The 16938-nt window shown below is 35.8% G+C and overlaps 1 protein-coding gene across 1 annotated transcript in view; it reads right to left on the bottom strand.

The window, feature by feature from the left end:
- Nucleotides 1–692: 692 nt before the first annotated feature.
- Nucleotides 693–16938, bottom strand: part of pof1b (POF1B actin binding protein) — a gene marked incomplete at its 5' end in the record, with an annotated part of 29281 nt that continues 13035 nt past the window's right edge. Inside the window, 11 exons of the mRNA XM_051878891.1 lie at nt 693–3305; nt 5864–5990; nt 6117–6187; nt 7161–7289; nt 9260–9379; nt 9835–9987; nt 11180–11293; nt 13897–13989; nt 14811–14891; nt 15426–15459; nt 15992–16209. Of these exons, the coding sequence (XP_051734851.1) occupies nt 5867–5990; nt 6117–6187; nt 7161–7289; nt 9260–9379; nt 9835–9987; nt 11180–11293; nt 13897–13989; nt 14811–14891; nt 15426–15459; nt 15992–16209 (1137 nt within the window). The remainder of the gene's footprint in view (nt 3306–5863; nt 5991–6116; nt 6188–7160; nt 7290–9259; nt 9380–9834; nt 9988–11179; nt 11294–13896; nt 13990–14810; nt 14892–15425; nt 15460–15991; nt 16210–16938) is intronic.

Raw genomic sequence — 16938 nt, forward strand, 5'->3', positions numbered from 1 at the left:
TTGTAGTCCGAAACGTCCATTCTGTATAAACTCCATAGTACATTCAGCAATAAGAGGATGCGCAATGCTAGAGTTTATATGTAAACAGGTCACGTGCTGCGTTCATCTAATCAATGACACTGACTCCGCAAATAAGAACTTTAACCCAGGGTTTAGGAATGTACAGTGTGAAACGCTAGTTTTTTAATACCCAAGATTAATTGTTGACCCCGGGTAAATTATGAGCAGTGTACAGCGTGAAGTAAGATAAGCCAGGATTCTGTTTACCCGGGGTTTAGAATGACCCAGGGGTTAACTATTTCAAGTGTGAAAGGCGTTTTAAGTAGCCTACTAAAATAAACTAATAAATAAAAAAATATAGACATTTAAAAAAACTAATAAAAATGACAAAATCACGCAACAAAATTACCAAAACCTGAACTAAAATTAAAGTGAAACCAGAAAATATAAAAAGGTAATCTAATTCAAAATATTAACAAAAATTATTATAGTATATGGTGACACTAAAATAACTGGTACAGACAGAAAAAAAGTTGAAACCATTATTGTTATAACATAAAAGAAAATAAAGCAATTAATAATAAATCAAAATGACAATGAAATAGTATTTGCAAAAAAAAAAAAAAAAAAAAGGACAAACTACAGGACAATCTACAGGTTCAATTTAGAAGAGAAATAAACACCCTTAGATGTCAAGAGGTCACAATATTCTTTATTTCAAGCACAAACATTTACAAGATGTAGAGTTTCATCCAAAAGAGATACATGCTGTAGATGCATGTGAAGTTTAATTTGAATGTGAAGTTTAATTTGAAAGGGCACATTTCAGATAAAAAAAAAGATGGATTTAACATCAAACATCATTTTCTTTACAGTTCAAGAGAATTTCTGTAGTCACATCAAAAAATGTCCTTTCGTGTGTAAAAACACAGGCAGATTCTGTAGAAATAGATTCAATGTACCATGACAAAAACATCCCAGCAGTTTCAGACTATAAAAACAGAAATGTTTATGGAGGTTTTTATGTTTATTAACTTTATTTAAAACAACCAATGTTTACATAGGCTAAAATTGACCATTTGATAGATTAAAAAACAAACAAAAAAAGAAGTTACATACAGTATAGCTGTGAGAATTTAGATAGCTTACACCAATCACTGTTACCCCATGCGCTATCAACCACTTTAAAGCAGTAAAACCCATCACCAGCTTACATTACATATAAGTGGTCTACCGATGTATCAGCCAGAGCTAGTTTTTTACAATCGCTAGGACACATTTCTCAATACTTACGTTTAAAAAAAAAAAAAAAAACTCTTCAGTTCTCCTAACCAACTTTCAACTTGGCAACAGCAGTTGATTTCACATTTAAAATGCACTAAAACTACCAAAACACTTCATACATGTGACATGTCTCAAATCAACTCATTCTTCCATAACACCTGCAAAGTTTTTCACCCAACAAACACTTTTGCACTTATAAAACAATGCCATGTAGCATTATACAATGTTTTCTTATGTAAAATTTCTTTACAGAACAAGAATGACACTCTCTGCTGTTTAGAATTCACTGCTGTATATTACATGATCCATGTTTAGATTACAGTAAAAATTATTCCCAAGTTTTCTTTAGATGGTAATTCAAATTGAAAGACAACACTTGTGTAGCTGTTCAAGCTTTTGTAGTTTTATATATATATAGTATTTGATTTGAATTTTTTTTATTTTTTTTATTCATAATATATTTCAATATGGTATTAATGTAGAAATGTAGCGGATTTCTGTCTTATTCATTTTTTTTATTATGCTAAGGTTTGGACTTAAGTTTAACAGCTTTGAAAAGAGTATGTGCAAATTGGCCAGGTACACAGAGTTTAGGCAGTAATTGTGCGAGAAAATAATTCATGTAATTTGAAAGATGTAGTCATTGAATGCATTTTGTGCCAAAGCAATGATAAATAATCCACAGTTTAGCCCACATAGACTGATGTTGTGATTACTGTGTGAAGAGTTTTGAAAAAGTCACCCAAGTATTGAGAAATGGGTCCTAGTGATTGTAAAAAAAAACAGCTATCTGCCATCGGTTGATAACTGTGTTGGCGCCCCCTTGTGTTACTTACAATATCCAACAGCTTTGTAAACAGATAAATAAAAAATTATTTTTAAAATATTTTTCTTTTTTTTTCTTCTTTTTTTTACTTTCATTTAATTTATTTATTTTTACATTTTTGTGTTTCTCATGTACATTTTCTATGTAAACTACCATTCAAAAGTTTGGGGTCAGTAAGATTTTTATGTAGACTTTTATTCAGCAAGGATGCATTAAATTGATCAAAAGAGAGTAAAACATTTTACATTGTTACAAGAAAAATATCAAATAAAATATTGACTTTTGTATTCACCAAAGAATCCTGAAAAAAGTATCATGGTTTCCACAACGATATTAAGCAGCACAACTGTTTTCAACATTGGTAATAAATGTTTCATGAGCAGCAAATCAGCATATTAAAATGATTTCTGAAGGATCATGTGACACTGAAGACTGGAGTAATGATGCTGTAAATACAGCTTTGCCATCACAGGAATAAATTACATTTAAAATGTATTCAAATAGAAAACAGTCATTTAAAAATGTAATAATATTTCACAATGTTTTTAATGTCGTTTGATCAAATATGCTTTGCAGCCTTGATGAGACTTCTTTTAAAAACATTAGAAAATGCTACTGACCCCAAACTTTTTGTATTTAGTGGGTCATCCTGCTCTCCAGATATCTGCGTGGGCCATTGAAAAACATGTATCGGTCGACCACTATTACCTTATGCATCATTTTCTATATAGAGCATCACCTCTGTGACATAAGAATAAAAAACTGAATAAAATTAGCATAATTAATGTACCCAAATGAATAAGAAAACCAGCAATCACCTTTTACATTACTGACAATGCTTAACTTTCTTTCATTCCAGTCAAGGTTTATGATACTTGCAAGTCATTTCTCTCCAAATATTTACATCCTTGACTAGAGGTTGTGGTGCATCATATGAAGAGATGACACACAAATATCAGTAGTCATGCTATATCGTAATAAACAAGATGTTTCTGGAAGATTTTGTGTCATTAAATGCTTTTCTTGGTTCATACTTCATACAGCATTATCCAATTCTAAAGCCTAAACACTAAAAGTGCCACCGTCACCAATAGGCGCCACTGGGAAGAGGGCGGCATGCAGGGAGAGAGGGAGGGAATGAGATTTGGACGGGGAAAATGCAGAGGCCTCTAAATCTTCTTCTTCCTGTTCATTCCTGTCAGAAAGAAACAGATGTTTAAGGATTGATAATAACAGAATACACAGGAATAAATTCATCAGACAGTTTAGTCTAATTTTGCATGCTGTATTTTAGCGGGAAACATATTTTATATTCACTAACCACCTGAAAACTATCTTATCTAATTCTGGGAATTTCCCTGTCAGCGTTCATTACAGCTTGAGAATGCTTAGCAGTTTTTCAGATTTCAAGATTTGTTTTATATAGTAGTAGTTTTGATAGTATATGTTTCTGGCAAACCGCTCTGACATTCTTTGTAGTAACAAAATTCTTTGTAGGACACTCAATGGATAAGAGACACGCTGGCATCCTTCCCAGAAGTATGTCCAGTGATGAGACTTTGAAAAATCGGTTCATCCATTCTGAAAATATGACTACAAGATTTGTCAACTCAACACATTTTGTTAAGATGTTCTGGCACTGCTGGTGTCGAAGTAAACATTCACTAGGCTGTATAGAGCTCAAATGCTGCAACATACAGCACATGTTGCAGTTAACCTTTTATCTTAGAAATTATAACTGGTGCAAGAACACAGCACCTCTGTTTCTGTGGTCTTTGTGGTGCTTACTGGCAATTTTTTGTCTAAGTGATTAAATGTGATTAAATATGCATTCTGCTTTATTGCATCATTTTGTTTTTCATCTTTTATTGTGTATAAAATGAGGTCACTGGCAAAGGTTGATACAATTTTGTGTTTTTTGAAAGAAGTCTCTTATGTTCACCTAGACTGCATTTATTTGATAAAAATACAGTTAATATTGTGAAATATGATTACAATTTAAAATTAATTTTTATATATATATATATATATATATATATATATATATATATATATATACACACACACACACACATACACTGACAAGCCAAAACATTATGACCAGTCACAGGTGAAGTGAATATTGTTTATCATCTCTTTAAAAGGCCACATATTAATATCTGGGTAGATTAGATGGTAAGTAAACAATCAGTTCTTGTAATCATCGTGTTGGATGCAGGAGTAATGTGCAGGAATAAAGATCTGAGTAACTTTGACAAGGGCCAAAATGACGAGGTGACTGGTTCAGAGTATCTCTGAAACGGCAAGGCTTTTGGGTTGCTCCCGGTTAGAAGTGGTGAGAATTTACCAACAGCCGTCGATGCACGATATCCTGTCTGGTCTGAGACAACAGAAGGTATATTGTGGCACAAACAAAACTGATGGTTATGGATATTGGCAGCAGACCAATCAGAGTGCTTATGGTGGCCCCTGTCCACCATCGAAAGCACCTACAATGTGCATGTGAGCGACAGAAGTGGAAATGGAAGAAGGTTGCATGGTCCGATGAGTCCCGTTTTCTTTTACATCACGTGGACGGCCGTGTACATGTGTGCCATTTACCTGGGGAAGTGATGGCACCAGGATGCACTGTGTGACAATGACAAGCCAGTGGAGGGAGTGTGATACTCTGGGCAATGTTTTTCTGGGAAACCCTGGGTCCGGCCATTCATGTGGGTGTAAATATGACACGTGCCAACTACTTAAACATTGTTGCAGACCAGGTATACCCCTTCATGACAATGGTGTTCCCTGATGGAAGTGGCCTCTTTCAGCAGGATAATGCACCCTGCCACACTGCACACATTGTTCAGGAATGGTTTGAGGAACATGATGAAGAGTTCAAGGTGTTTCCCTGGCCTCCAAATTTCCCAGATTTCAATACAATTGAGCATCTGTGGGATGTGCTGGACCAACAAGTGTGATCCACAGCAGCTCCACCAAACAACCTACAGGACTTGAAGGATCTGCTGCTAATGTCTTGGTGCCAGATACCACAGGACATCTTCAGGGCGCTTGTAGAGTTCATGCCTCGGCGGGTCGGCGCTGTTTTTTGCAGCACGGAGGACCAACAGCATACTAGGCAGGTTGTCATAATGTTTTGGCTCATCGTTGTGTGTATATATATTCATATTTAATTCTGTAATGTCTTCATTTTTAGCAGCCATTACTCCAGTATTTAGTGTCACATAATCCTTCAGAAATCATTCTAATATTCTGAATTATTATTAGTTGAAAATGGTTGTGCTGCTTAATAAAGAGTGAAAAGTGTTTCTTCCCCACATTTTGATAAATAGAAAGTTCAAAATGTCTTTAATGTCTTATAAATGTCTTTATTGTCATTTTTGATCAATTTAATGCATCTTTTCCAAATAAAGTATCAATTAAAAAAAAAAAAAAACTTACTGACCCAGACTTTTTAAATTGTAGTATGTATGTAATATTAAATTTAATAAATTATCCAGTAAACTCAGCTTTACATGAGCATTTGTAGTAATTTATTATTATTATTATTATTATTATTATTTTTTGTGGCTGCTGTACCTTTAAGACCTCTATGTAAATGCCCTTCTTTTCTAAAAGCTTAGTTTTTTCTTAAAATATCATAGAACATTTAATAATTTACATGACCCCTTTTAAGAGACCATGGTAAAAAGCCATTTCTACACTAAACCTGGAGAAATGCCTCCCATTCCAAACAATTTCAAGTCTTACAATCTAGATTAGTCGTGTGGTGACCTCTCCTGTTCTCTCAATGACGACGGTCCTGTCCTCTTTAATGGGTGGTGTGTACTGGTAATCGTCACTCAGCAGACCCAGTATAGGGTACTGGTTCATGTATCTGTTCCATGATAAGAAAGAGTTTACAATGACCATTAGGACTGAATGGCAATTTAGCATTTTACTTTTCACATGGTATTCAGACTATTCATAAGCAATAAAAACAAACACACACACACATACACACCTCTTGGTAACAACAGTCCTCGTTGTACTGCTGGAGTTGTCAACCTTCTGCTGTTTGAGTCGCTTGATCTCCTGAGAGTGCAAAGTCAAAGGTCAGAATGAAGTAATCCAGTAGAAAAGTGGAGAGGTATCTGTCAGTCAGATTGTACTATGAATTCACATTCCTCAGGGGTAATGAGGCTGAGGTAACGCAGATATGGAAGAAACGAAGAATGTCAACTATGGTGTCAATTGCTGCTCCTTATAATGAGAACCATGTACTCATTCAGTGATTCGTTTAGAAACAGATGTTGTTTTCCTTGAACATGTCAATACTGTCTTCTGAAATAATTCATATCACTAAATATCTATTTTTCCAACAAAAATATTTAACAAAAAAGAAATGCGTACAGAATGAATGACTGAAATAATCTTTAACCTGGATTAAATCAAGGTTTATCTACTAGTTCATCTGTACCAACTTTAAACCCTAGTTTAAAATGTCAAATTTAACACATTTTTTCCTTGTTTTAGTTTTTACAGTAAACCTAGAATAACTGTAATTCTGCTGATCCTGAGTTAAGTCAGGTTTACCTTAAAATTGCTGCTGAGGTATTTCTAGAATGAAAGACAGCATATGTTACATAGAGAGCATGATGAAAATTAAAAGGTACAAAAATGGACCACCTGTCGGAGCAATAGCCTTGTGGGCAGCACTCCAACATATGGTGCAGATGTGCCTCAGGCGACCTGAGTTTGCGTCCCGGCTCAAGGGCCTTTCCTTGTCCTGTTCCCCTCTCTCTCCTCCCCGTTGTTTCCCATCTCATCTACACTGTCCTAATTACTAATAAAGGCATAAAAGGCCAAAAATAGAGACTTCCTCAACTCATTGAGCTTTATGTTTTTCCAGCAGGTTTCCAAGCTGTCAAATTTCAGCTCATGGAAACTGGGAAAATGTCACCCAGTCACATCACATGGCAGATCTGATGACAAACGCATTGTGTGCTTGTTAAAAACAACACTGACAAACCATTTTATGTCTGTATGAGGGCATATGTTGAAGTACCTCCTCCTGGTGTCTGATGACGCTTTCACGTTGCTCCAGTTTGGACAGGAGCTCAGTGATGCGCAATTCCAAGGTGCTGTCAGTGGTGTGTGTTATGGTGCGCTCGGTCTGGATTTTTATAAGCTGAGTCTAGAAAAAAAGAAATACACATAAAATAGATAGTTCTGACTAGATGGGCTGCATTTGAAGGATTCTACACTAACATTCATACGTTTGGGGTCAGTAATATTTTTTATAAATGCATTTAAAGAAATTAATTTTATTCAGCAGAGAGGCATTAAATTGATCAAAATTGACAATAAAGACATTTCTAATGTTCTAAAAGCTTTCTGTTTCAAATAAATGCTGTTCTTTTGAACTTTTTATTTATCAAAGTATTCTGAAAAAAAAAAAAAAAGTATCATGGTTTCCACAAAAATATTAAGCAGTACAAAAATATTAAGCAGTTTTGTTATCAAAATATGATAATAATAATAAATGTTTATGGAGCACCAAATCAGCATCTTAGAATGATTTCTGAAGGATCATGTGACACTGAAGACACGAGTAATGATGCTGAAAATTCAGCTTTAAATCACAGGAATAAATTATATTTTAATATATATCAAAACAGAAAAAAAAAACATATTTAATTGTAATAATATTTCTCAAACAGTTTTTACTGTAATGTTGATCAAATAAATGCAGCCTTGGTGAGCATAAGAGAATTTCTTCAAAAACATATAAAAAATCTTATCGACCCCAAACTTTTGAACAGTAGTGTATATTAATGACATATTTGTTTGTCAACCATACACAGCCTACATTTTGGCTAATTAACTACACTGCCAGGCCAAAAAAAAAATAAATAAAAAAAAATCACTATTTGGATTTAAATAGGCAAATACTTAGTGTAAGACTAGATCATTATTGCGCTCATTATAATTGATTATTATGTTTCTAGCATGTTATATGTTTGGGAACAGTTCTTTTAACCCTAATTGATGGAGTGTGTAGCTTTTCATTTCTTAGACAACTATGTAGGAACTTCAGGAAGACGTATCATGGCCATATTCCAGGATGACAAAGCCAAGATTTATCAGGTTCAAATTGTGAAAGAATGGTTGGGAGAGAGCATGAAGAATCATTTTCACACATTAATTAGCACCTCTGAGTCCAGACCTTAAATTTATTGAAAGTCTTTGGGATGTGCTGGAGTAGTCTTTACAGAGTGCTTGACTCTTGCATTGTCAATACAAGATCTTGACCAAAAAATTATGTACCTCTTGATGAAAATAAATGTGGTGTTATTTCAATTTTGGTCAAGATCTTGAAATTATAAATGATTATACATAATTTAAAATATGATTATATATATAATATTCTACATAACTTATTATTCTACTTTTTTTTTTAAAGCACATTAGCTCCTTGTCAATCCAATTTACAACACTGTGTGTAAGCTGTTTAAAAATATATTTCGATTTTCATATTGGTCTGAACAAAAATGGCAGACCCACTGAATGAAATAAAAAATTCAGCCTCTGAAAGTAGACGCCACTTATGGAACAGCAGAAATATAGCGGTTACCCCTGTTACCTCTGTAAACAAAGCACTACTGTATAAACACTACTGTGCTTATAAACTACTTTATTAGGCATTATTCGTTGGAACTTTGATTAACAAATTTTATGTAGCTCAATACTAAGCCAAGCATTACTGAATTTCCCTGATATCGAGCTAGTTAAATATCTCCATGCTTCTCACGCATTCATCATGCAGGGCTGCTGTGCATGATCACGATCCATGCGCTCACAATGCTTTTTTCAGATTTTTCCTGCTTTCCCTCCACTCAATAGTGCTGCTTCTTTCTGGCTTTGGCAGTGTATAAAGGCCGATTTTTGTAATAGCACCATACTACTCTAACAAAATTTAGTTCAAGTTTAATTGAAACACTTTCAAGCACATATGTTTGTTTTCACATACTTTCCAGTTCTTGAATCCATGTGTCTGAAATTCAAGTACTTTCAAGAAGGGTGGGAACCCTGTACATTGAGTACAAATTCATCAACTCCTTTGCATTTTTTGCTTCTTCCTTATAAACTTGCTTATTTATTTACCCGCAGGTTCTTGAGTTCTTTGTCCTTCTCTGCCCGTAGATCATTCAGCATCTGTTCATACTCTCTAGACAGCTCCTGTGTTTTGATTTGGACAGTGGAACTACTGCACTGCCCTGCCAACTGCAGAAGAGAAACCCATAAATGCACACAAACATAAACAGTAAATACTGAAACATAATATTATAACATTTATAGTTAGATTGGACTAGCCACAGTCCACAGTCTATGGGTTTGCAGTGTGAATTGAGTGATGAGTTTAAAGGTCCATGAACCATGTTTCTTTTGTGCTGCCTTCACGGCACACTTCACTGCACACAAACATGGAGTGTGACCAGTGTAGTTTTACCTTATTCTATTATTTAAATTATATTTAAATAATAATAAAATATACATATATTAAAATGTTACAAAAACAGCATTTTTTGTTTAATTTAGTACGCTGTAAGTGGGTATAATTCAATATTATAGTAAATATTTGCATTAGCAAAGCTGATTGATTTTGGTCATTTATTGAACATGTGCAACTGAAATACAGATTAAGTTGAATTTTGATGAAGACCCCGAGGTTTGCCCACCTTCTTCCTGAGTAGCTCATTCTCCTGCTCCAGGGCTCTCTTGCTGCCCTCCAGTTCTTTGATGCGGAAGTCTTTGTTGGGGTCTTTGCTCTGGAAGGTCAGTAGCTGACTTTCTAGAGTACGTTGAGCATTGTTACTTTCCTTCACAGCCGCCTGAGAGAAAAAAAGGACATGAAGTTCTGAGATGGATATCTAACAACATGCACGGGTTGTTAGTTATCATCATTAAAAGGGGTCATGACAATTTTTTTTTGCACAAAAAAACAGTGTGGAAAACGATTATTTTTAAACATTCATTCTAACCCTCTGTCTGAAATGATCCGTTTTTAAGGGACGGCTCCTTTAAGGCTTGTCAGTAAACGGCCACTGTTTACTGTATACGGTATCCAGTGTAGACAGCATCAGTGATACATAACACTCGCACCTAGTGTAGGCAAATGTCAGCTGCTAAGCGACTGAATGCCAGTGGGCCGGGCCTATGGTGCGATGATGTCAAACTATTTGTCGATGTCTTGCTCTGGAGGCAGGCATTTGCAAATGTATTTGACATGTTATGTCACAGATCCCTCTAGAGTTGTCAATAGTACAGATTCTGTACTGAAATTTTAAAAATGTAACGCTCTGAGTGCTGTTGACCGGATTCGTAAACACCTCTGCTTGGCCATTGTGTTGACACGCTCATTGGATTTGTCTGTGATTGGCTACAATGATCAGCACACAGGAGCGTTTGAAAACACACGGAAGCGTTTGAATTTGAAAGAGTTTTGAAAGCAGGAGCGTTTAAAAGCAGGCGTCTATCAGCGGACTGGTCCGCAATAGACACCTGCTTTCAAACGTTCCCGTGTGTAGCTGTGTAAGCACTTGGTGAAGAGCGTCAATTATGACTATTTACAAAGTTTTTGAAGCATTGAACAATTGAAGCCAATCACAGACATAGCCGATGAGCCATGAACACAATGGCCAATCAGAGATGTTTACGAATCCGTTCAACAGCACTCAAAGCGTCACATTTTTAAATTTTCAGCACCGATGTGGTACCGAAGTCGGTACTTTTGACAACTCTAGATCCCAAAATATTTAAACGAGCTGTTTTTGGAGCTTGATTAAATAAATGCTTTGTTTTTATAATGATAAAAACAATTTAAACTATGAAACTGGATGTTTTAATGGTACAAAGACCTCTTATATATAAAAAAAATCAAGGCAAATTTGATTTCTCACGTCATGACCCCTTTAAAATGACCATTTAATCCATTAACTGTCTTCAATTATCATATAATGCCAGTGTTATTGGTGTTTGGCATTGTTGGCAGGAGTGATGAAGGATGATGAAGTGAAGTGGTACCTGCAGTTGTCTGTTGTGCTCACGTACGGTCTCCAGTAGTCTGTCATATTGCAGAGCCTGATCTGCCTTAAAGCTCAGATCTCTCTCCAGCTCCTCCTTCTCACTCTCCAGACGCTGCAAACACACACAGTAAATCCAGATGCAACTAACCATATAATTGTGCAATTAATTAATAAATTTTTTGCAATAATGACCATCTGACTGTACATTATCACACCTTTTAGAGCTAATTATCAAATAAAATATTAATTTAAGTGCTTACATTTTATATTAAAAATTAGGACAATTATCAAACATATAGTTTAGTGGTCACTAACTAGGGCTGCACAAATTATCAAATTAAACTGAAATTGCGATATGGCTAATGCTGGGTACACACTAAAAGATTTTTAAAATCTTATAAGATTTTCAAAATGTTAGAGACCATAAACATAAGGACAAAAAATCCTAGATTTAACCGTTTTGCTCCTATAGTGTGTGGTGTGCTGTGCTGTGACAAAGACAGCACACCACACACAAACAGATTTTCAACCAGAGTCCCGACTGTGAACACCGAAAATCTCACTAAATCTCTCGAGACTTCAAACATGGAGGACGATAGGCCGGAAGAAATTGCGATAATATTGTTTGGAATGATTTTGACAGAAAAAAAAGAAAAGGGTTTGGGTGAAGTCGTGGAGACAGTGGGAACATAGTCTTTTACTTTGTGCTGCACCATGACTGCGTTTGTTATGCTTCTGTCAGCTCGCTTTCTGATTGGATATTGTTTCGTTTCACGTGATAATCTCCAGAGTGTGCATGCATTTGTCTTCGGGGTTCCCCCCACACATCAGAACATTGGAGCCACCCCGATCGCGAATCGTAAATATTCAACATGTTGAATGTTTACGATTCATGATCAGGGTGGCTCTGATGTTCTACCAAGCAGATTCAGTCACTCTTAGTACACCTCACACCACAGGAAAATCTGATAAGATAATCTGTAGAAACATCAAGATAATCGGGACATTACCTAGGATTGTCAGAAGGGGAGAAATTAGCCCAAAATCAGCCTGATTATCTTGTGCTGTGTACCCAGCATTAGTGCGATTATCAGATCGCAAGAAATTGTGCAATTTATTGCATGTTTCAGAGTAAAGCACTGCACTGTGTTCTTTTACAAGCGAGCAGCTCATGATCTGTTTTTTTCAGTGTTTCAGAGCGACTCGGTTCACAGTAAATGCCTCTCCACATGAAATCATCCCTGCATGTGTTCTGAGTTTGGGTCACTCATAACATGCATTTGGGAAGACAACATGTGCCATCTATCTTCCCAAACTTGTAATGAGAAGCACTTACTGTATAAACCTGTTGTTTAAAAAAAAAAGAGAGAGAGAGAGAGAGAGAGAGAGAGAGAGAGAAGCTTTAAGGGATCCCTGCGGTTTTCCACCAAAATAAAAGCTTAATGGTTTAATGTTTGAAAATTAAGACAGCAATAAATATTAGTATTAGTAATTTTACAGTGGTTTTTTATTTTAAATATTAATAGTAATAATAATAATAAATAACAAATTATTATTATTATTATTATTATTATTATATGTTAATTATTGAGTACAATAATTGATTTGATTTTCCCCCAAATCATGCAGCCATATAAAATATCAGAATGCTAAAACTGACCAATCAAGACCAGTCAGATGTCACACATACACACCCATAAGCACGCATACATGCACAGTGCATTCAGTGTACTTCCGTATTTCTCAATCAAGTTCTCAATACTTCTAGCTTCAAATGAGACTGCACAGAAAGCTTAAAACTGAGACAAACTAAATCTATAGGAACTGTGGCCGTGTCTCCAAGATGCTTGAAGAAACCGACCTGCAAAGACACAGTACTGTGAAGAGTTTTAGGCACTTGTGTAAAAATGCTGTAAAGTGAGGATGCTTTCAAAATACTGTCATAAATACATTTTATTTATCAATTAACTTCTATTAACTAAATAAAACCAATATTTGGTGTGACCACCCTTTGCTTTTAAAACAGCTTTTGTCCAGGTACACTTGGGCGTAATTTTTCAGGTAACTTTGCAGGAAGGTTTCTTCGAAGCGTCTTGGAGACACGGCCACAGTTCTTCTGGATTTAGTTTGTCTCAGTTTCATCTGTTTCATCTGTTTCTTCATGTAATCACAGACAGATTCGATGATGGTGAGATCAGATCTCCGTGTGCAGCACCAGCTGTTGTCTGAAAAATCTCACTGGATTATTAAAATTAATTTCAAAATGAATGTTTCTAAATGTGAACTGATATTTCCTACTGACACACTACAGCAAAAGATCTAAATAACTGGCTTAAAACCTTTTTTGGGAGGTGAAAATACTGACATGCCTAAGACTTTTGCACAGTACTGTGTGTCAACCTTTTCGAAGAACTGGAAACATTTTGTTTAAAATACTTTTATAAAATAGTTTTATCCGTAACAAAATAATGCTAACATAATGTTGAAGGGCTGGGGGCTGTTGTGCGGCTGTTACATCATACCCTTGAATCTGTTTATACACGCATCACACCTTGAAAATCACAAGGTCAGCTGAAAGCTGGGTTGTAAAACAAACGCACACCCACAGGGCAAAACCTGATATGTTTCATCATCATATCTACAGTGGAAACTGGGGACTGTTTCTGCAGGACAGGAGGCTGTTGGCTGATTTAGAGGTAGAATAATCACACTAACCCTCAGATCCTCCTGCATATGCACTAGCTCCTCTCGCAGACTGCTGAACGTGGCCATCAACAGACGCATTGTCTTATCAGCCGTCACACGAGTCTAGATGAGAGAGAGAAAGACAGTTACTTTGTCTGAAACTACTGCCAACAAAAGAGCTTCATATGTATTTACCATTATTGTATTATATTATATTATATTATATTATTAATTCTTTTTATATATTTGGGCTTGTTAATTAAAATATCTTAAATAAATAATTTACTTTATATGCTGATGAATTAAAAAAAAAGTAAAATAATCACATATATTAACTTTTTTTTGGAGGAAAAAAAAAGTGAGAGCGACGTGACAACGTGTACCTAAGTGTGGTGTCCCATACTTAGAATTTGCGCTCTGAATTTTCACCCATCCAGATGCACGCACACAGCAGTGAGTATTGAACACACACACACACACACACACACACTCTGAACAGCAGTGGGTAGCATTTTTGCTGCAGCGCCCAAGGAGCAATTGGGTGTTAGATGCCTTGCTCAAGGGCACCTCAGTTGTGAAAAGTGTGGACTGTTCATTGACTCCCCCCACCTACATTTCCTTCCCTGAACTTAGGGGTTGTTCAAAAAACAGAAAAAAATGACAGCACTTAATCTAATCTAACCTGCTCAATAAAGTTGACAGAATATCTAAAGTTGATGTTGAGTTGAAGCAAATATCTGATTTTATCATACTCCCAGCCCCTTGTGAAATAAACAGAATGATTGTAAGGCTCCGTTGTGCCTGGAGGAACATGTGTTCCTGGGACAGGTTTATGAACTAATAATCTGCTGCTGTCAGGAGAGGTGTCTGAGGGTGGGGTGTACTGAGAGGTAGGTGGGGCTGAGTGGGAGAGGGCAGGGCAGATGTTCATAATGTGAGCTCACTTGCAGCAGGTAGCGGATCTGTTGCTTAGTCAGTTCGGACACTCCTTTAGGAATAAGACTCTCTATTTCTTCTTTTTCCACCTGCAAACACACATACAGACACAATTTCATCATATATATTCTTCGACAAAGCTGCAACAACATTTTTTCAACAACATTTTTTAAAATCTTTTTTTCAAAATATCATTAATTATTAATCATTATTACAATCAATATGCATAAAATATAAAATGTCATATAATGCAATTTCCCAAAAACATCATATTTATTATGTTATGTTTTTAGGAAGTTGCCTTATATGACATTTTATATTTTTACATTTTATGCATATTAATTGTAGCCCTTGTCCCTTTTATGATATCAGGACAGATACACTGATATTTTTTAATTAATGCTCCATTGAAAATATCAAACAAACATTCTCATAATAGAAGAATAGGTGTAATCAAGTCACTGTGTGCATAAACTGCACTTTAAATTGACTTTTGAACAAATGAATATCAATGGGGGGAAAAAGGGTTTTAAATTAACCATAATTGAAACTTGAAATCCTGTATGCAACATGGAAAACTTTCAGCCAACTTCACGGGAACTGAACAATCTGCCACTCCCTACCTTGTAATCAATGGTGGGGTCCAGAAGGTGTTTCCTGCAGAGACAGAGAACAATATGAATGAGTCAAAATGAAAGAAAAAAAAAGAGCCTTAAAGCAGAGGCGTCCAGAGGTGTTGCTGTTCTCACAATCATTTCTAAGGTGTAAAGTACAGAACCTCTTAACTCGCCATGAATCACTGGATTGAGCATTGCTCTTAGACAGCTTTAGACAAGGCGTAGAGGTTTCAGGTTTTTGATCACTCTAATGAGTCATTTGGGAAAGTAACTGTAGATTAAGTAAAGAGATTGAGATTTCCTTTTGGTCTGTAATAGGTTTTTCTCATTATGTGTCAAGTCTTCAATCATCTAGATAGTGGTTGACAAAATTAATGGCTGTTATCTGCATGCAAATCTTTAATTTAAATTCTCCTTCAAGACACACAAGGAGGAATTCACTAAAAACACAATGAAACACAATTTACAGTATATGAAACACAACTACAGTATATCTCAATATTGTAATAGAAGCATGGCATTTCATGAATTAGTCTGCAAAAAGCATTAAAATGCTGAAGGACGTGCTCTACCTTCCCCGGATCTTCGCCACATGCTCGGAGATGCAGGTGTGAATATCGGAGTTCTTGCGATAAACCTCGGCAAGAAGCTCACCAAAGAAGCGGTTGTCCAGCTTGGCGACCGGTTCCACCTCGATTACCTCGGTCTTGATCTCAGTCGAGAAGCCATTCTTTATTTCTCTTAAGTCCACGACTTCCTCCCGAAAGCTTGAACTCTCCACCAACTCCGACTGGAAAAAGGCATACAGGATGTGAAGAGAGGATACTTGGAGTAAGAGTGCACAACTTTAGTTGAGTTACATGAATTTTATTAGATGTTATACTCCAAAGTGTAATATTAAACAAATCAGCTACAGGATCAACACTGCTCTTTCTTGACACATGCAAAACATGATTCTTACATAACTGTCAAAATGGAGGAAACTTTTTAGAAGAAGCCAACAAACAACAAACTCTATCTATGTATACTTGAAATGAGGGTTAACTTTTACAAGTGTGTGTTAAATTTTTTAAAGTAGATTGTGAGTGATGCATATGACAGACAACGACATATGAGAGAAATCAGTCAGTCCACACCTCGATGAATAGTAAGTTAAACACCACACCCATGTGTATAGATCCAGATCAGACACTCATGAGTGACCTCTCTAACAATACTCTTAAACGCATAAAATAAAACTACATGCTGGGAATTAAGTGGACCATAAAGGTATAAGGCCTCCAGGGCAGCGGGAAAAAAATTGGCACATGCAGCTACTGAAGCTGCTGATGGGCAAGTCTCTATGCAAATTTTGCATTCTGTGCATAGTCATCTGCTAGAAAGCATTAGTAGTAGTGGAGATACGCAATATGCTATCGGCCAATATTAACTTTTTTTTTTTAAATGATTGGCATTGCTTTGATTTTTTGAAAATCATGTCAAATTTATTTGTATATATATTTGTAAAATGACTGATGGC

The sequence above is a fragment of the Ctenopharyngodon idella genome, chromosome 21 (assembly GCF_019924925.1).
Source record: "Ctenopharyngodon idella isolate HZGC_01 chromosome 21, HZGC01, whole genome shotgun sequence".
NCBI classification, from domain to species: Eukaryota; Metazoa; Chordata; class Actinopteri; order Cypriniformes; family Xenocyprididae; genus Ctenopharyngodon; species Ctenopharyngodon idella.